The following is a 21,548-nucleotide window of genomic DNA, read 5'->3' as shown; positions in this document are numbered from 1 at the left end:
CTGGTCTAAGGATGGCGTCCCATTTGGACAGAACCATGCCTGTTGGCTGTGGTCTGGCTAAGTGGTCACTTGCACTGCCAATTAGTCAAATGGTTATGCGAATGGTGTTAAACGTGAATGTTAAAAAAGGGGCAATTTCTGACATTGTGTATGTAGTAAAAAGAATCAAATTTAAAAATAAACACTGGCTGACTTTCAAGTTGTCAGGTAGTGTAACATTTTTCCATGCCTAACTGAAGAAAGTGAAGTGAAGCTGTGTAAAAATTAAAATACCGGTAAATCATCCAAATAAAACTACAAAAGGCTCATTTGTGCATCTGCTTGACAAAAGAAGATGCATGTAATTTGTATTTATTAAGAGTATCTCTTTTTCAAATTGTTGAGCATACAGACTCAGAAAAATATGTTCAATTTCCTGTTCCGATTTAAATTGAAAATACATTTCCAGGCCATCAAAGAGGGCGTTTCGAGTCCATTTTTGAGGATGCTCAAACACACTGAGTGAATCTCTGCCATCCAAAAATCCAGGAACTGTGAGGAGCTGAATGTGTTGAAGTTGGAATGTTTGAATCGATTGAGAAATGGAGAGATTAACAAAAAAAAATGGTAAGTGGGAACATTTGTAGTTGGAATAGTTTGAATCCCCCCGATAATGTTGAAATTATGGCGGAAACCACAACAATGGTAAATCTGTGGACATTTTTATATGGAAATAAATATCAATTTTTGGTAACTAGAAATTTTGGGCATGTTGAAAAAAATCCCAAAGATTAATTTAATGTGCGAATGACGTGTGAATTACATTCAAATAGAAACTGAATCTGTTGAGTGTGTCTCTAAAAAATATTAGATATTATTTAGCTGATACTTTGGTGAAAAAAACACTACATTTTGTGAAAAACAAGAATTTTTGGAATGAGCAAAATTATAGGCATTGGAGCATTTTGAAATTGGAATCGTGTGAATCAGTGAATAAATGAAGAAATAGTGGTGAATTGCATACAATGTATGAATTTTTGAGGGTTTAAAAATAAGGCAAATTCAATGAAAAATGTGACATTTTTGGTACAGGTGTGAGTAAAATTTTGAAATGTATTCCCAAGCTTAATCCAATGAGTCAAATATTTTGAATGAAATTGAACTATTTTGATGTCTCTCTCTTTTTTTAATGAAAATCTAAAAATGTCAACATTTGTGAAGCAAGAAAAATACTAGCCCGTACAGCATAAATTTTATGAATACGCTGACATTTGAAAGAAGTGAAACAAAGAAAAAGGTGATCTGAATAAAAATGAGAAGAATATTAAATAACAGGAATAACAATGGGTGAAGACCTCCAAGCTTCGCACAACTACAGCAACAAGGGCAAGCTCCAATGACACTTAGCGCTCCTATTGATGTACTGGAAGGACAGACGCTAACATCTGCATCCTCGGATGAGCTGCTGGTTTTAAACAGGGGGAAGCTCAGTGTGCGCAATCATTAGGATGGCAAGAAGAGAAACTATCACTACAAACAGCAACTGAGATCAGTAAAAGCACCAAGGGAGGGGAATTCATTGAACAAAAGGAGAGCCACACAGCAGAAAACTGCCATTTTGACGACAGTGTTGGGTTTGTATGTGGTGTTGTGCAGTTTTTAAAGAGATGTTTAACATTTCACGTGAAACAGTGTGCCAGACTGGAGACTGTGAATGTTTCGTTGGTGGTGTGCCAGCAAAAAGAAAGATGAGAAACAACCAAGCCTCAGGAATTTGGATCGGAATAAAAAAAGTGACCGTGCAAATGTTCTTTGGTTGGATACTTTCCAGGTTTTCTGAGTCTTTTTTGAAAAAGGATTAACCCTCTTGTTGTGGTTGTTTGCAAGGAACAGCAATAATAACTCGTGATTTATGTTCATTAGCCAGGAACGGCAAAAATATCTCTGGGTCAATATGACCCGGAAGGATGTGTATTTAACCGAACGTGACAAAAACTCATTTTGATACCACTCATGAAGTAATAAAGACAAAACTTAATTTATATTTGTGTGTCGCGTTTGTTTCTCATGAATAGTAATGACATTCGGGGTCCTGTGAAATCATCCAAAAGTTTCAGAAACTTATTTTGTGTGTAATCCTACCTGACAAATCTTCTTAAATTGAATTGGGGAAATGCATTCAAATCCCATTTTATATGAATATGTATATTGTACAAAGGCAAAAGAAAAGTCTTGTACTGAACTACATTCAACATTTACTTAAACTTTCAAATGAGTCAGTTTGACCAACAAACTAAAAAGAAGGCTTAATAGGGCGGCAGTCATTGATGCTTTTCCAAAACTCGCTAACGACTAGCTGGGCTGAGAGGTCAAGGGTCAGACATGAGTATAGATGGAGAATGTAGGATGGTAGTTAAGCCGTGATTACTCGTACTTTGAGCCTTGTGCAACTGTGATGTCATTTTCAGGGGACAGCAAGTGGCAAAATGGCTGCCCACTTTGGATTCAAATCGGGTGTATTTTGCTGCTTGAATGCGATATTATTCAGATGGACATATTTAGACCGATGGGAGTGCATAGGACATATTGAAAAAAAAAAGTGGGTTTGTCTTTCCCTTTAAATCCTCAATGGCACAATGTCATGGACATGACTGCTCTTGAGAGGTTAATTGCTTCGTAACAGACTAAGAAAATGAACACTCCATGATAACGCTTACATAAAAAGTGTTTCAAAGATTAGCCGTTGCTTGGCAACCTGAGCCATGAGCAACTTAGGTCAAAGACCCTGTTGTGAAAAATCTAGAATCGCCCTCAGTCACAAGGCTAGGATTACATTTCATTTTCTTCTTCATCAAGTAGGCTGCTAAGGGTGCACAATACAACGACAAAACAAAAGAAGTAGAAGAGTAGCTTTGGATAAGATACTTTAAAGGTTTGATTATTTTTTTTTTTTTCAATTTTGTGGAAAATATTCAGATAAAAATAATGAATTACATTTTAAAAAAGTAACGTAAATTTAACATTCATCGCTTGTGCATAACTTACTTAAAATGATACTGTGTAAGATTTAGACCGTTTTCATTAAAAACAAATACATGAAATGATTATAAATTTCAAAAACTTGCAGATGAATGTGTTCTAAACAACCAATAGTATGTTAGAATTGCAGGAATAGATTTGATAACTGAATTATTTTTCACGTACATGTAATACCTTTAAAAGCATTTTTTTTTTTTTTTAACTTGCTGTTGACGAAAATGACATCCCATGCCTAAGGCTCAGGTAATAAACAATCATGGATAACAATCACGGATTGGTCATGTGACATTCATAGCTGAATCGTGATTGGTTGTTCTCTTGGCCTTTAGGACATGGGATGTCACGTTTAGTTGGCAACAAATGAAAAAAATGAGTTTTTAAAAGTATTGATTGTACATGAAAAATCATTGTTATCAAATGAATGAATTCAATCTAAAAAATGTCATTTTCCATTTTTAAGGGTCCAGACATTAAACAGGTTTATATATTTTTTCAAATATTTAAGTGTTGTGTGTTTCAAGTGGCAAAAACACCTGGTACTAAAAGAGATCATTATTGATAAAATATTAACTTTTCACATCTAAAACTGGCGAAAAAAGAAGTAGTGAGTACCTATTGTAAGCATGTGCACTAAGCTGTGCGTGTGGCTATGAGTGTCTGTGATTACGCAAAGCCTAAGCTAATTAGGCTGCGAGTCACAATGGCAAAGCAGAATTAATATTAGTCAGATAAGGATGAGCATACTAACATTCTCACATCAGGATTATTGTAATGACTTCATGCATTGACATACAAGTGTATAAACTAGGACCAAACTGTTGGGTTCAAAAGGAGCCTGTGATTTAAATTAAAGCGAGACTTTACTAGCAATTTTCACAATTGAAAAAAGGTAATATTTTTTTCTATGATTACGTAATTAAATAAGCTCATTATTTTTCAGGTACAATTCACAGCTTTAAAAACACATTTTGCGACTTGCTACTGATTAAAAATGACATTTAAAATGCCCAGGGCTCAGGTAACGACCAATTGTAGCTTACCTGTTTTCTGGTTTGGTCATGTGATGTTCGAATGACGAACTGTGATTGGTTGTTACCTGCGCCCTGTGTGCATATGAGGTCATGAATTGACAGCAAGTGGTGAAACAACAATCAATTAATTACAGACAAAACAACGTTCTGCTGCTGAAAATGTCTCAATAAATAGTTGGATCAACAGCAGAGCAACATCCAAAATGAAAGCAATCTAGTGTTACCAAGTGTGTTGAAAAAAACATTTGTAATTAATTGAGCTGAAAGTCAGTTGCACTTCAGCATATGATTTCTTCTGTGTATCATGTTGGCAGGGTGATGATAACTTTCCCATTTGTCAAGGCCGTTGAGTTTGAGTGTCTGTATTCTATTTAACGGCTCGACAGCTAGCAAATAATTATCGAGAGAATAAATTACTCCTACACATGAACATTAAGTCACACTTGCAGATCTACTCCACATCTGTCCGCAGAGTGGATCACGCCTACAGAAAGATATGCACAAGCTATATGATTATCACAACGCCAACACAGAGAATTAGCAAGGAAAATGTTGGATGTTTACTAAGGAAATATATGAGAGAATGTGCATGTGAAACTACCTGTGTTGTGCGTGGAGTTTTGTTATCTTTGCTTACAGTGCAGGGGAAAAAAAAAGCTTGAATGTGTATTGCCACATTAGAATGCCCTTGTTGATATCATAAATAAATATCTTGACCAAAAAAAAAGGAACAAAAAGTACACACAATGGCTGACATTTTTCAACAGACGCACCCAAAGAACTTGTATAAACCGATTTGATATCTTGTACTTTTAATTTCCGTTTGACTTTGCACAGGAAGTTTATTTTGGGGAAAATACACCAAAGCACAAAAAGGCCCATTTTGAGCATATCCAAAAGTTAATTAATAGATTGATAACTAGACAGCTTTATCTACTTCGGATGTCTTAGTTTTGTGAAGAGAGATTCAAAATTTCTGTTTACAGTGGGGAAGATATATTATAGATTTTATCATTCAGGAAACACATTTTATTTTTAATGACCCATTAATTTCAGACTTCTCAGTGTAGTGTTCTTTCATGTAAACTTAATTTTCTGCTTATTCAATCATGTGCCTGCGGACAGCAAAAAGATATATGGGTTGTGGTCAGTGGGAAAACAACCAAAACCAACTATTGGCTGGACTGCAAAGCCTCCAGTATGTCGAAATGTGAAGTGTGTAAATTAGTTCAGTACTTAAATAAAAGTGTTGATGCCTATGAAAAAAAAACTACTTTGATAAAATTTGAAGTACTGCACTAAAGTCACGTCCTTCAGTAAATGGAATTACAAAGATTAAAAAAAAAAGAAAATAATCACCGAACTCGACAATGTGCTAGCTTTCAAACAAATCGGACTGCAATCAAAGCATTGTTGGTCCCTTAGTAAAATACTGATAACAATAGCAAGATAATATTTTAACATAATTAAAAATCCTGGATTTGCTTTTTTAAGTTGATTTGTTGGAGGCTAAAAGTTCACATTTCCTGGGCAAGCACAGAATGCATAGCCTGTGCCCCAAGTCATTTTTACTATCAACAACTTCAAAAAGTTCCTGCAAGTAAAGCCAGGGGTGAGAAATTTCTTGGCTTTCGGTGTCTGAGAGTGCACTAAGAAGTACAAGTAAAAAGCCACCAGAATAAAAAGTAATCAAGTCACAATACAAGCGGCGTTTATACATAAGAACTTACACGATTGAAACATTTAACAATATTGCGAAAAGGTACAGATTTGAACTCTACTTCAGACATAACCGCGAAGGGTCTTTTAATAACAGCTTTATCTCATTCTTCCATCAATCTTTGTCAGAGATGTGACGGTGGCATCCCGGCTGCAGTTTAAGGCTCTTGGCCCCACAAGGAGAGGGGAAATGATGGAATGTCAGTGACGTCGATAAATGATGGTCGGGTGGAAAAGGAGCCAAGCAGACAAAGAGAGCACGAAGCAGAGGAGTTGCTTTGGAGCACATGGAGTCATTTATGTGTGCCGATTTTATGTGGCGACACGTCGGCCCTTCGAGCTGCATGAGCAATGGCTCTTGGTGCAGTGGGGGCTGATGCGGCATAACAATAAGTTTCCACGCGCTCCTTTAGGCAATACAAAAATAAACCTTTTCCAATATAGTGACGTAAGTAATATTTATAGTTGTGTCAGAAATGTTCAAGAACACGTCATGAAACATATTTCAAAGGTCAACATTCTCTGCCACACCTTTAGCCCCCCAAAAACCTGCAGATAAGCCACAACGGACTATAAGCTGCGGGGCTCAAATCACGAGAAAAAAGTTGCAGCTTGTAGTCGAAAAATACAGTACAGTAAAAAAAAAATAACCACAAAGCCAGTTTGGGGTGAGACCTCGGCTTGCTCTAGCATGGTGATGTTCTTCTTGAAGAGGAACTGTCAAAACTATTAGCAGGTGTGTTGTCATGGTGAAGCAACCACAAGAAGTCATAATCTGACTTTTCTTAGGCACTGAAACAAGCAAGTACTGCTTGATTATCTGATTCTCGTTGAGGGGGAAAGCCCATAGTTTGTAGTTTGGGACTGAAATACAGGTTTGTGACCCCAGTTATGAAACGTTAAAAAAACAAAAACATCCATATGCAAAAACCTGTAAGTGAAACATAAACAAATCAACTTGTATACTCAAGCTGCAGGCATGCACACACAAAGGGACATCGCTTTGGGGAAGCAATAAAAGATTCTTCAGCCAGATCTCATCTGTCACTGCTTATTGCACCGTTGCAGTTTGCCCAACAACACACACATACACACAAGCACACGCACACAACCCTGAAGCCACACACAATCACGCCACTGACCGGAACCTCGTGTATACGCACACACAAGAAAACATAAACCAGTGTGCAGCACATAGTAACAAAGCATCAACACACATGCACACACACACACACGCACAATGCGTCACACATGGATATGCACACTGCCAACAACCAACACACAAAAGAGAAACACTCTCTCTCATTACTCCCCCGGGATTACAAAGAGCAGTAATGATGCAGCTGTATTACTCCATTCCACGTGTTGAGAGTGTGTTTGCGGTGCACAGTAAGACCATTGTTGAGGCAGCATCCATTAGCATCAAAAATTATTTTACGGCGCAAAACGCTGTCAGTCATGCATTACTCACTGTAATGACCTACATGGTTAAGCACAGTGAATAGTTCAAGTATACAATATTAAACTCCTCGTTCTTTTTTTTTTTTTTACCAAAAAGGCAAGAGGTGTGTATGCCGTGTAACCAACAAGAAGATAATGGCAATGGAAATTGCAGGGATGCAATGGGAAGCCAGGATAAAAAAAAAAAAAAAAAAAAAGTCATAATCAGCAGCAGCTTCAACACTTGCTTTCTCCAACAGAAGAGATTGATGCATGCAATCACAGTGCCCCCTAATGGTAGCCAACCAAAATTTACAACTCCCACTTAGCGCATTATTGTTCACAGCGAGACAATAAACATGGCATTTGAAATAGCTCATGTAAACCTCCCCGAGGTAATTGTTTTTAGATGGTTACTATGGCAACCGTGAATTTGATTCATCCCGTCGCTGGCACTCAGACTTATTTCCAACCACCTGTGTATATGCGACACGTGTCCGTTATTGACTTCATCCTAATGCAGAGTTGTGTTGCACGTAACTATTTGGAAAGCATGAGATTTCAGCAGCAGTGGCTTTGCACTCTGCACTGCTGAAAAATGCAGGCTCCATCAATATTTGATGGGAGACACATGTACTGCCGGTGCACAGAACAGGGAGTCGAACAGAGCACTAAATTCAGTCCAAGTTGCTTTTCAAATCTTGGATAATATGCAGATTCACCATCATAAAGAATAGTCAAAGCACTAACCTGCCACGGGTACAACAGGAATGTAATGAGTCATGTCAGAGAGGCTGTTCGGACAAGATAGGCAAGATGTAAACATTTGTCACAGGTAAGGCTAGGCAGTAAATCTAAATCATTTGATTAATTTGAGATTTTAATTAGCTGGGCCGCATGGTCAAGAGTAGTTAGCACGTCTGCCTCACAGTTCAGAAGTCCTGTGTTCTGACCTTTCTGTGATGAGTTTGCATGTTCTCCCTGTGCCTGTGTGCTTTCTCTCCGGGCACGCCAGCTTCCCCCCACATTCCAAAAAACATGTATGGTAGGTATTTTGGACACTCTAAATTGTCCTTGGGTGTGATTGGGAGGGTGAATGGTTGTTTGTCTTTGCCTGCTCTGCAATTGGCTGGCAACCAGTTTGCGGTGTCCCCCGCTTACTGCCCGATGACAGCTGGGTTAGACATCAGCAAGCCAGTGACCCTAGTGAGGATAAGCGGCTATAGAAAATGGTTGGAAAATTAGTTGGTTGAAAATGAGCTAAAATCAGGAAATTGAGATGATGCAAAAGTAGCAGAATGCTAAATGGGTCCTTCACAAAAAATGTTTACAATAGAACTTAACCACCTCATTGAGGCATTAAATGACTAGTGATTAGTTCATTTATTTAGCAATTTTTAGAAGTAAAAAGTTATAAAAAGTTTATAATTTACTTTTAGTACCAGCCATCCTTATGCCTAACACTTGAAAATATCTGATATGGAATTTTCTGTTTTTTCCTTGATAGAGCAGCTGCTATTTGTCACCTTTGTCATACAGATTTTGTCACAATGTTTCCGTTGCTATGCAGCTGCTAAATGGTCATGTATTTGTCACCCTTTAGGGTTTTTTTGTCAGATGTTTTGAGCATGGCCCTAGCTAAGGTTGCCCCAAAAACGTTTTGTTTCAATGCCAAGTCAAGCTCTCAACCAGTCATGTCAATCTTTCTTCAGAGTGTCTTTTGAAGTCAAATTTTCAGTTGTGGTTGCATTGGAAGACTTTCAACTTTTCCACTGTCATGTTCTGTCTTATTCTTGGCCCAAACACAACTCTTCAACATGACTTTTTCAAAGTCAAACAAGTCGTGTTGTGATGCAAGCTGCTTTCCATGCAGTTATAATTTTGAAATTTTCCTACTTGTCAATGTCTTATTCACAGAAAAAGGGAAAGCGAGAAATTGCAGCTCAGCATAAGTGAGCAATATAAAGGCCAATAACAGGATGCAGTTTATTTAAAAAAATAAATAAATAAAAAAAATCTGAAGCATAAAACATTCCCTTAGTTAGATTTGAAGGAGGCTAGGCAAATCCAACTTCTTTTATTGTCCATGAACTGGTTTGTCAGAAATATGTTGGAAATTAAGTGTTTGGACTTCTGCACATTACAATTAAGGGCGATACGTTCAAATCCCTTTTTAATGTATGGGAACATCAAAAATTACTGGGCTATCACGTACCGTTAGAATGTGTAACGTATAGTAAGAGTTAAAAACAACATTAAAAAAAAAAGCCATTGTTTGTGAGGTGAGATTAAAAACGGCGCCAGCAATAGACTAGGAAAAGAGGATTGAGACTTGCTGTTTTTTCTATGCCAGGAAACAAGAGGCAGGGTGACATATTAATAGCCTTAAAGAGCCTATTAATAGCCTTAAACACTTAACAGTACAATGCCTATGACTCCACAAACACACTTTACACACAGTGAGTGTAACGCGAGTGCTTTTTACTGAACTTACAGCACCAGCAGAAACTTCACAGCTTCACTAATAGGATTATATGGTGTGGAGGCTCGTACAGATAACGCATGAATGGGGCTCAGTAAGTTGGTGGGAATTGTACGACTGACCAGCAAACGTCAGCGTGTGGTGCTTCTCCACATGGGGATACTCGTGTTTAAGGCTGCACATGGAACCGTGCAAAGAGATCCCAGAAAGAAATATTAGGAATGCTAACAGAACAAACCGAAGGTCCATAAGGATTTTGCTTCTGATACACATTTGACATGTTTGCGATTGGTTGGCGACCAGCTAAGGGTATACACCGCCCCTCAACCGAAAGGTGAACAAACAAAGAAAATGGACGGATACAGAATGTCAAAAATAGGTGAAGAACAAATGAGACTAATGTATTCAAAGAACTGATGTTTAAGCTTTGATTGGTGATACGCCTAGCAACTGTCTTTTGAACTTTTTGTTTTTGGCCATTCAGTCTTCCGTTTTGTTCCGAGTAGTTAAAAAGCAAGTTGACTTGGGTGGAGATCAGATGACTGACTTAGCCAATTAGACTGATTGAGAGTGATTTATTTTTCGCTTGCGGTGCTCTGTTAAATGTTCCATGGTGACCAAAACCTTCTTTTAAATATGGGATACAAGCTGCCTGAATGTTTTGTGCGCAAAACCCTTACCGCGAAGACAACAAGGCAGGCTGCGGTCCTTTTTGCTTACAATTCCTTAATAATGTGGCCGTACAGATACAAATGGCTCATCCCAGCAGGGGAAAATAAGAGAATGTTGTGCTTACGAAGTTTGCTGCCACTGTGAGGTAAACAATTTTGAAAGCAAACCCGTTTGAACGTAATTGCTAAAACATTTACAAGTACTTGTAAGCTAAATGCTAAAAAAAAAATAGCATTAGCATTGGCGAAACAATTTTTTTAGCATTTAGCCTATATTATAGTAAGTTGTTCAAAAATTAAGTGAATAAAGTGTTTATCAGCCACTTTTATGCTTTATTACTATGTCTGTTTGACATTTTTGGGCATTATGCCACACAAAATGAAAGCCACACTCCATAGCAATGTAGTGGAAAAATTATTTATGTTTTTAGTTCAAAATGATTTCCTCACGACGATTCGACCTCATTAAAATGTATTCTATTATATTCCTCGCATTTCACATTCATTCACATCCTTCCATAATTTTTCATTCAGCTTTCACACTTAATTCCCCCAGATATTGCTTCATCTATTTACAAAAGATAAACCGTTTTTCATTTTCTGTGACACAGCTTTTAAACATCGCTACTCACAGCGGGACATTAGACCTCTTAGTCCCTTTTTAACATTGCCAGTTGTGATACACGGTTTCCTGCTCTTTAAGTCGCTCTCCAACTTCTTGTGATCTCCTCGCACATTCTTCATCCTCCCTCTCTTTAATCTAAACAGTGTTGTTCACTCCTCACCTCCCACTCTACCAAACCCGGTGCAGTTCCCATCGGAATTTTGAGACGCATTTAATCAGCAGCTTTTCCTGCCGTCACAATCCGCAATCAAACCCGCCTCCCGAAAAACACACGCACAATAACTCCATATCCCACCAAAGATATTATGCCAACGCACATGTTCACCGTCAAGCTTCATGATATTCAATCAGTTATGGAAGGACGTGAAAGCAAATCTAAACAGAGGTGTGCGTGTGAGAATACATGCTGAGAATCACATCAAAAGCTTTGTGAGTTTGAGTTTATCCCGTAAAGTTATTTGGCATATAATTAATTAGATGTGCAGGAATTAAAACTTTCATAACATATTGTTCCAGGTGTTGAACAGTCAGACACATTATGTAGCTTGCGGCAGCCTGTTGCCCGTTTCGTCACTTTCACGTTAACGACAACCCTTAAATTCACCTGGCTGCTTTCAATTATTCCGCATGCATACAACCATCGTGTAAGAGTAAACCTCACTCTTGTGTTGATTACAATGGCCCGCAGTCATAAAATCTGGAAGTTGTGCATGTTCGCCAATGACTGAGTGGAGACAAACATCTCCCTGTAGATGTACTGAAATGTGCTTTAAATTCGAGTGAGGACAGACCCCAGGTTGTGCCGGGAATACACAGACGCAGAGCGATCCAATCACAGATGCCAGGAAGATCTTGGACATATGTCGGGGTGCAAGCCAAGCACAGCGAGGGACACTAAACACAATAAACAGTTGGTTGTTGCGGTCTGCGGTTCTTAGTGTGTAGATCCGCATCACTTTGGGCTCGTTTAGTGCTTTTATAAGGGAGTTGTTTTGCTTGCATGCGGCACGAAAAAAAAAAAAAAAAAAAAACAGTATTTTGTGTGCCATTAGCCCACCTTTGCAAGAAGGCCCAATGTCATTTCCCGAGTTGGTTCAGGCACTTCCTGTTGAAGGTAGATCTCCAGCATGGATGCCAGCTGAGAGAGGCCTTGTTTTTTCTCTTCAGACATGGAGCTCAGGTCTGTGTACACACACAACTCTGTTATTCTATGGCATATCCAACAGATGTGCAAAATACATGTTTTTTCGGAAGAACCTACGTGATTCATGTTCGTTTAAAGAGTAGAGCTCCTCACTTTTGCTCTTCACTGGATTCATCTAAAAGTGTGATGGGAAACATTTATTTCACATCAAAATACTCCAATCTTCATTTTACTCAGGAGGATGGTACCATACGTACCAGAGCAAAAACGAGTCTTGCAGCGAGTCGGACTGAGTCGGCGGGGATTCTGGGAAGAATGCTCCGTAGACATTTGCACTCTCTCTTATGGTCAGGCCAAGCTCGTTTCTGCATGGTACAATCATTTCAACAAACATAACAGTGCAATGAGCTCATCCCCATGCTCATTACGGCTTTGTACCTGGCAGGTGATGTTGCAGTAGCGAGCCATCTTACACTGGGAGCACCGCAACAAGGTTTCATGCCTTACACAAGAAGACATAATATATTATAGTCAACTGAGATTTCAGTAAGCTTGCAAAACATACAGTGATGAGAAAAAAAAATCATCAGTTATTACATCAGGCTAAACTCAGTGATTATCAACTTCCTTTGCTCAAGTCAAGTTTGTGTTTTTGGGCACGTGGCTTTTTACCAATTCCTACGTTTTCATGACATCACTCTGTTATCTAGCAAACCATCTTCCAGGTTTGAATCTTAAAAGCAAACCCACGAGATAAAGGCTCCTCCATCATTCCATTTGTTAAATTGATGCTTATTTTAATATGTGAGCTGCCTGCCTCCAAGGTCTATCGAAGGCCCTTCCAGCATGCTTGTTAGTCTGATAACAATCCAGAGCAGCAGAGTATTTGTCCACTCCCTCGGGCCAAGTACACCCCACTGGGGAGGGCAGCGTTCGAAAGCACACACACAAATGCACACGCGCAGCCTGAGTCAGGCAAACTCTCGGGAATAGTATTGACTTGTCTTGGTGTGTGAAGGCTGAAGTAAGCTGTAGCTGCAGTCTACCGACACAGATAACAGGCTTACAAAGAGTGTATTCGCATGTCCCTGGGATCCGAACATATTAAGTAAAAAATATGTTTTCAAAGATGCTTTTTAAGGTCTTGTTTATGGATTTTGGTTTTGCAACGGCGTCAAAAACAGGTAATTGTAACGATAAGGAAGAGATACATAATAAAGGTCACATGTTTGGTTATTGTTTTGGTAAACTTCGCTTAAGAATGTTAAATTATCGCTAACAATTTGTGTGGTGTTAAGATAAGTTAAGATAAGATTTTAGGACATCATATCATATGGAACCAGGAACAAACTATTTAAAGGGGGTGTTTGTTTTTGTTTTTTTGAATCAACAAAAATCTGATATGCAGATTAGTGTTTAAGTAATCAACCTGACAAATAAATACTGATGTACTGTATTTATTTAGTAAATAAAAAAACATCAATTAAGATTTATATATTTGTTTTATTTAGATTATTCAAAAGGATGCATCTTTTGCCTAGAAAAACAGCTTTGACATCTTGGTATTTTCTCAGTCAGCCTTATGATGTGGATAATGCTTTATGACCTGGAATGAATTTCAGTGGACAGCTGTGCATTCTCAAGAGGTAATAGCTTGAACTTTGTGACCATTTAATGTGTTTGGAATTTGATGATGTTTCCATATTTTAAAATGGTATTGTATTTCTAAAAAATCAGAACATCAGTGTCCAAGAATGACAAAGTTAACTGTGCTTTCATAGATTTTTTTTTTTTTTTTTTTGTTAAACAGGTTTGGGGGATAAATATTCCAGTAAAGAGGCGAATGAGAACTTAGAACTTTTTCAGCCTTTGCTTGCACATAAAATATGTGTTGAAGTCAAGGGTTATCATACAGGATTTGGGCGAAATGACAATACAACTTAACGCAATAACACATTCTTCATTCATTTAGGTAAGCGTTTTTAGCGTTTTTTTTCCGATGTGGGCCATTCAGTGTGAGACCCGACTAGAATGCTGTATTTGGTCCCAGAGTCTACGAAAAGGAAACCAAAACAGTGCCATTTTCTGCCACCCCTCAGTGTCATTCATCACCATCCTCCATCCATCTCCTTCTGTCCTCCCTTTACAATCTCAAATTTATGGGCCTATGCAGGGGCGAAGGTTGGCGAAAACACAGCTATTCCTGTCATGCTAAAACAGAGCAGAAATTTGAGAAGCCACCCACAGTTTAAGCGGCAGACAGCGTGAGACACGAGGCGATAATAACAACAGTTAGAGAGCCGAGCCAGACACAAATTCAGCCGCGCTCTGCACAACTTCAGCAGTGCCCCTTGCCTAACTTGCCTACATCACAATGCGGCGGCAGGAAGTCCAACTATTTTTAACTCAAAACAGGAAGGCTGGTGTTGACCACAACCTTATTTGGGGAAATGTTTCCTACTAATACAGTAAATAATGTAGGCAATTTAACACACACATGCATAGCATATTGACAAGTATGTACAGTAACAGGTAAGCAAGCGGTCCCCTCAGGGAAAGATCATACTCCGTTGGCGGCCATATTGCACAGAGGCAAATGTGCAGCGTCAGCAGGATTCATCGACATGGCAGCAAGAACAAAAGCCGAGGAGGTGTCATTCCAAAGACATTTAATGAGGAGAAAAATCAATTACTCTCCCATGTTAAACAAGATTAACAGGAGATGAAAGTTGTAACCTAGCAACAAAGCTAGAATTGGCGTCTAATTACTGCGCAAATTAATGTTTGCAATTAGTTTGTAAGTCTATTATCTCTGCCAGCAAATATGAGAAGTTAATAGCTTGTAATTTATTATCAAAATGAGTTCACATTTTTTATGTCGTTGAATGTTTCATTTATGTTTTATTTATTTGTTGCTTTGAGCAAGAAAATATGTCAAATTTAAAGTACAAAAACAGAGCAATTTATGATTATTGATTTTCTTTATTAAGAAAAAGCCTCTAACAGCTGGCAACTAGGAAAGGCTATTTATATTGAAGTCAATACATAAAAGTCAGTCTTAAGGCATTTTGTTGGGTACACAATCCAAATAAGTGTGTGGCATCAGTCTTAAGGCATTTTGTTAGGTACACAATCCAAATAAGTGTGTGGCATCTGCAATGGTGTGTACAGCTGTTGCTGTAACAGAGATGCTGCTACTAACTTTTTTAACTTTATTTAGCGACAGTAACTAGAGGGGGCAAAAATAGTCAAGAGCTCAACAATATATTGTCCAAATAATAGTTCCGTTTTATGGCTATTTCATACATCAACTTAAATATAAAAAATCCAATATATATTGTATTCATATTAAATCTGTGTAACATTGGAGGTAGTTTTGTTTGCACCTTAGCATTAAGATAGCAAATTAGTGTCTTGACAAAATAAAGTTTTCTGTTTAAAAACATGATGTGTAATTTTGTAATTAAAGGCCAAGGTTGCCCTTTGTCTGGCTCTCCCATACCAAGGGGAAAATTTGAAGATCTGGGACTTTTCAACCATTTTCTCAGCGATGCAATAGTCTTAAACACATTGATAAGCTGAAATTGATTAAATATGAACCTAATCAAAGATTAAATACCAATGTAAAGGTACGATTCGAAATAATCTTTTTGTGTGGTTGGTAAGAGTAGCATTAAACAGACCTATTCTTTTTAATATATAAATTGTTCATTGTCTGCCAAAATACACGTTTTTAAATTTACTTTGGATGAATAAGGGATTAACGCTTTGAGAAAAACTTTTGCTCGCAACTAGAGAAAAGAAAATTAGCCAAATGACAGGAAAATCTGAGAAACTGCGTTTGAGTATGAAAAACAATGAGACGGACAAAACCAAGAAGTTGAATAGATTGCTCAACGAATACAGTAAATAAACACTTTATATTTCCCTACCTAGGCTGTTATCATATTGTACGTGGTGCATGGCCCTCCCTGTCAACCATTTTCCTTCATTGAGCTCCCTCTCAACAATTTTCTCTTTTAATCTTTTCTTTCCCACTGACTTCAACTCCCTACCCCCTCTTATGATGTCTTCTTTGGATGCCTCGTGAAGCTACCTCTCTCCAAGGTTGGAAGGATGGCACTGTATGACAACTCATGAATAACATTAGATGGCTTTCATTACCAACAGTGAAATATATAGGGACACTATTAGCCCGCTTCTTGGTCTTCTTACAATCGTTCAATCTGTACAACGAAACAATTAAGTAGTGTTCTGATTGCAAAAAAATACAGTGAATTGGAAGGGCTCAGAGTAAATTAAGCAAGTTGCTCAGGGGCTCTGATTTAAAAAAAAAAAAAAAAAAAAGAATAACAAATGGGATGGACACTGGGTTTCCCATTAATATGCAAGTGGCTAAAAGCGTGCACTTAATGAGAGTACACTTTTTCTTTATTTTAAGTTCATCCTATCAGACGCCTAATTGGGCCTACCTCAGCATGTCTCAGTGCGCATGAGTGTGGCATGGTAATTAATTTCCCGAGAGTACCGGCTGCAGTGCTGTTAAAAGCCGTGAGAATGACTTCCTTGCACGCGTGTGTTTTAGATTATTAATTTGTGAGGTCTTCTTTTAGGAGCTGTCCAGTTGTGCTTGGATGGATTTTCTCATTTGCAGGCTGAGTAGCTAGTGCGCCATGTTACGACTTGCATTCACACTGCAATTTCACAATACAATTTAATTAGAAACAAACATAACAAATTAATTCTATGTGGTTGTGGGCCAACCCGTACAATGTTGTGTTTTGCTGTTTAATTGCTTAAAAATCAACATTCTTCAATTTTACTCTGGAAATCTACGATAAATGAACATGAGGCAATTTTTCAGTGAAATGATCTCATCACAAAAATTCTGTGAATGAGTTCTGGATTTGATTTGTTTTTTTCCCACAAGCTATCCGACCACTAGGCACTCAAAAAAACAGACAAGTTGGCAGGATGGCGCTCATTTTGTTTGAAAGCACTTTACACGATTGCACCATAATAATTTCAATGTTACTGTATCTGCCTGTACATGAGATAAAGGCCTTCTATTCTCTACCCTTCTATAACACACTATTATAATTCACTGACCTAAGAAGCCAAACAGCTCAGTGAGACAATTACCCAGCATAACTGCCATCTATAGTAGTGCTGTAAGGGAGCGAGGCTGTGTGTGCGCGCGTTTCCCGTGAAGAAAGAGACGCCAGCTGTGTGGCATTGAGAGCAATCTTGCTGAGTTCTTAATGGCTGTTTGGAGGATGATTCACTAACACCTGAGGCGATTCGTATGGGGTTGTGTTTTATCATGACGCGAAGACAACCTAATGCAATGCACACACAAAGCTAACCTTCAGAATTTTTTTTTTAACATTGTTTTCCTTTTCGAGTTTAGTTGATGAAAGATGGATTTTGAAGTATAACGACCCTGATAACATCAGAAGCTTGAGTGAGTTGATTTTGGGCAATGCACGTGATCTGTTATCTAGGGAAGGCTTTGAGAAGGGAGAAAACAATAAAATAAAATAAAAAATTGAGTGAATCCAGACTGCCCAAACTGCCTTCTATTTATTCAAATTCAGAATGAGCAATATGGCTATAAAATTAAAATATTTTTCATTGTGGCTTGCTTTAAAAGCCACATGAGGCAGTTAGTAATGATTGTAAACACATCTTCTAAACCACTAATTCAGCATTTTGCTACTTGTGCCAAAGTTCGATTTCATGATTGAGCGAATTTTCAAATCCCTGATTTTCAAAATGACAAATTGATTAATGTCATTTGATTTACTGCCCTTCCTTAATTAGAATAAAACTATTATTATTACTATTGTAGCTTGAATCCTTACAACTTCATTTTCCTTGCTATCGCGACATAGAGATATCAAGATCAACACAAAACAGCTAAAAAAACCACTAGTCTCCAGCATTAGTGCTTGCAGCTAACTACCGTGTGTATGCAGTGCACATGGTGCATTCAAAGGCAGTCAGACAGTTCAAACTCACACAGGAAAAAAAAGTTGTACGTAAATAATTGTAAGTCTCTACCTAATGTGGGAGAGATATCAAGAATGGGTGATCAGAAGTTGGGCCCGATCACATCATTTTCTGATCAGAATCACAGAGAAACGATCCATGTTAGTAAAATGTTGTGCTTTGTTTAATGTTGAAAGGCTAGAAAAGTTCAGATATTTCCAAAAGAAAAAAATATATTAATGTGTACTGTATGCAACCTATTAGGAGATAATGGAAGTAAACACAACCTGTGGGAGAAATTTACATTTTTTAAACTGGACTCAGTATGGTCATCAAATCCTCAAAATCAGGTGACTCTAATTTGCAATTCGCAATTTGGGTGCAAAATAAATGTGAGCAAAACACCCTAATCGTTTCAGCTTCCTATCATTCTATAAAAGCTGACATATATCAAAAAGAGCCATGAGGTGAGATTACTTTCATTTTTTACTGAATTACAACACCTAACTAGGCTCCAGTCTTTAATTATATTGGTTGGTATACAGTACACAGTACACTTGATCCAAATTATGAATAAACGTGCCTTTATTAGGTTTTGTATAAATATCATAACATTTACCCAAAAAAGGGGGTACATGTGGGAAAAAAGTGGGTAAATGTGGGTAAAAAATTTACCACTATAAAGTGAGTGCTTTTCATACAGGGAATAACACACTGAACAAGAATAATATTACGAGCCATAACTGTTTCTTTTTTTATTTATCAGTTACAGACCGATATCCAGTGAGGATCTTAACATTCTTGGCCAATAAATATGATTCAGAGATTCTTTAGCTAATTATGCCAAAACTCATTGTCAGAAGTCAGATTCAAACGCATGCAGACATAGTAGGGTACGACCCTAACGAAGTGCCTTCGACAGCTTGGCCATTTGCTGGCACTTCAGTCAGTTGCTATTATATTTCTTGTTACTAAATCACATTATAGTTCCTTTGCTGCTACAAGCTGTCAAACAGCAGAAATGGATTGTGTTTGCCTTGAGGGGCATTTTATTGAATAAGACTTTAATGGAAAAAATACTGTATGTGCACAGCTTTATCGCAAAGGTCTAACCTGTAACTACTTCCTCTAGAATAGTGTCAAATGTACAGGCGCGGGCCAAGTATGGCTCGCAAAGAGGTTTAATCCGGCCTGCGAGATTAAGTTACACAGGTACACCATAATTTTACAGGTCCGAGACACTTGAGAATAGATTTTCCACCATGCGGCCCGAGCTAAAATGAATTTGACACTCGCGCTCTAGAACATAATACACAGCAACAACATCATTGATTGAAAGTCTGCTAAATTCGCACTATTGCACATTTTCCCATTGTAGGACTGATAAATGAGTAATCTAATTGATTAGCATGATCTATTGGGGAACTATCCATAAACGTATTTCCTACCCAACCTAGAAAGATGTTCATTGCTCTGTGAATATGTATCAATTTAAGACCTTTCATCGAAACAATCACTATCTTCCTTGTAACCCGGCTTTGGCGTCATCAGGTTAAAAAAAAAAATGCCAACGGGTGAAATCGTGAAGAATGTGTGTGTGAAACTGCAAGAAAAGTTGTGAAAAGCGGATGACAATCGCCATGAAGAATAGGCCTTTGTGGAAGAAACTGTCAAAAAAAAAAAAAAGAAAAACTACATGCGAATGATGGACAGATGAGTGGGAGGAATATGAGGAGAGAAGGCAGCTAAAGAGCGAGAGAAGCCAGAAAAAGCAGATGGGAGAATAAATCGAGACGAGGCGACGAGGGACGAGGGGGTAGGCGGAGACGGGGAAGTGCTAACTTGCATGATTTCCCTCCTCTCATCTTTTCCTGTAAGCTAGCCGACTGCGTGCATCTCAAGCAGCAATCTGTATGCTTCGTGTAGCACCGCATCCACACACTTATCAGTGGGGGTGAAAGCAAGAAGGTACGGAGAGGGGTAGATGGAATGTGCATAGCATTCGAAAGAAAGTCACAGAAATGCACTCAATCGTATGCAAAAAAAAAATGTATGCGATAAATGTGGTGGTCTACTCTAAATAATGAATGGTTTTGTTCTTTATCTTCAAAATATACACATACTGCGGTAACGTTAATATAATTAATTTGTGACGTGGCTCAAAAAAAAATCTGTTTTAATGTTGCCAGCAATTAAAAATCCCGAAAATGGGCGAGTCTGCTGATCAAGAAAAAGTGCTATTTTAGAGTTATTTCGTCAAAGTACTGAAGGCAGTAACAAAAACAACAAAAGCAAATGAGAAAGGTAAAAAGGCAACTTGCACGATAATGCAGTGTTGCCGCAGTTGAAAAAGGGATGTTTTTTTCCTCCCAAACTGATTCATCGATCAATCAAGTAAATAATTGACTGATTAGTTAAATGATCGTTAATTGCAGCCATCGTTAAACTGCAATCCACCAATTGGGTGAAACTGGGTTCGGAATAGTGACCGTTCAACACACAAACAGTCCCAATTTCCTTTTTTCCCTCATTTTCTTTTCGTGCTTCTTTCCAATTTTTTAAGATTTTTTTTCAAGTAATAGTCAAGTACCCCTAGGTTTAATCTAGCCTTCAACCAAGTTTCACTGGAAAAAAGACAAAAGCCTTAGATATGCTCTTTATGGTATGCAATGTTTTTCAGTGTATGTTTGTGTTGAGCTAAGGTGGTCTAAATAGACACTGGCTGAGAAACTGGTTTAAAAATAAAGAATTACTCCACTGTTTGACTTCAAAATAAAACACATGCAGACTTACATAAACAGAAGTGCTGGCAGAGGGTGAGAGCCTCTCGTAGCGATCAATTTTACTTAGTATTATTTTGTATTTCAATGGATAAGCAGTTACGAATATGGAAGGATGTAGTAAGTCGTGACATGTTCTGCCACACCCTTCTGGGGGTCAAGGTTTGAACCTTGACTTTTGGCGCTTAGATGTAAAGTTTGCATGCTTTATCTGCGCTTGCGTGGGTTTTCTTTGGGTACTCCTTATTTCAAAATCCTAAATGACTCTAAAGGGTCCACCGCACTGAAGATGCCACAGTTTATTTATCAAAGGTATTTCACAAGGGCCTTTTGGAAATGGACCAATCACATTCAGAACCACTTCCTGACTTTATTACAGTTGATACTTCCTCATCACGCTAATCAAAGCTCAAACAGTTGACCTTAGGCTCCTGACATTTTTCTAGACTTCATCACTCCTTTACATTCATGCCTTCGAGGCCTGTAATTAACGACAGCTTTGATGCCCCACACTTCCACCTGCACAAATCTTGTATGCAGACCCCCCCTCCCCGCCTGCACCCACATTCATAGATAAGAACAACCTTTCTGTTGATGCTATGAGACGCAGTCACACAAATAAGCGTACACAAACATCATGCTGTCAT

The 21,548-nt window shown here is 38.1% G+C and overlaps 1 protein-coding gene across 6 annotated transcripts in view; it reads right to left on the bottom strand.

The window, feature by feature from the left end:
* smyd3 (SET and MYND domain containing 3) overlaps window positions 1–21,548 on the bottom strand; it is a 125,820-nt gene that overhangs the window by 103,105 nt on the left and 1,167 nt on the right. For all 6 annotated transcript variants that reach the window (XR_015865497.1, XR_015865495.1, XR_015865498.1 and 3 more), the window contains exons 2-5: window positions 12,569–12,632; window positions 12,388–12,495; window positions 12,248–12,305; window positions 12,044–12,168 (exon numbers count right to left, since the gene is read on the bottom strand). Coding sequence is in view for 1 of the 6 variants with exons in the window: in XM_088414010.1 (XP_088270136.1) it covers window positions 12,044–12,168; window positions 12,248–12,305; window positions 12,388–12,495; window positions 12,569–12,632 (355 nt within the window). In the remaining 5 variants the exon portion in view is untranslated. The remainder of the gene's footprint in view (window positions 1–12,043; window positions 12,169–12,247; window positions 12,306–12,387; window positions 12,496–12,568; window positions 12,633–21,548) is intronic.

This window comes from Hippichthys cyanospilos, chromosome 4 (assembly GCF_059441005.1).
Source record: "Hippichthys cyanospilos isolate Australia breed blue-spotted pipefish chromosome 4, RoL_Hcya_1.0, whole genome shotgun sequence".
Taxonomy (NCBI): Eukaryota; Metazoa; Chordata; class Actinopteri; order Syngnathiformes; family Syngnathidae; genus Hippichthys; species Hippichthys cyanospilos.
This window is presented reverse-complemented; position numbering and strand designations above follow the sequence as displayed.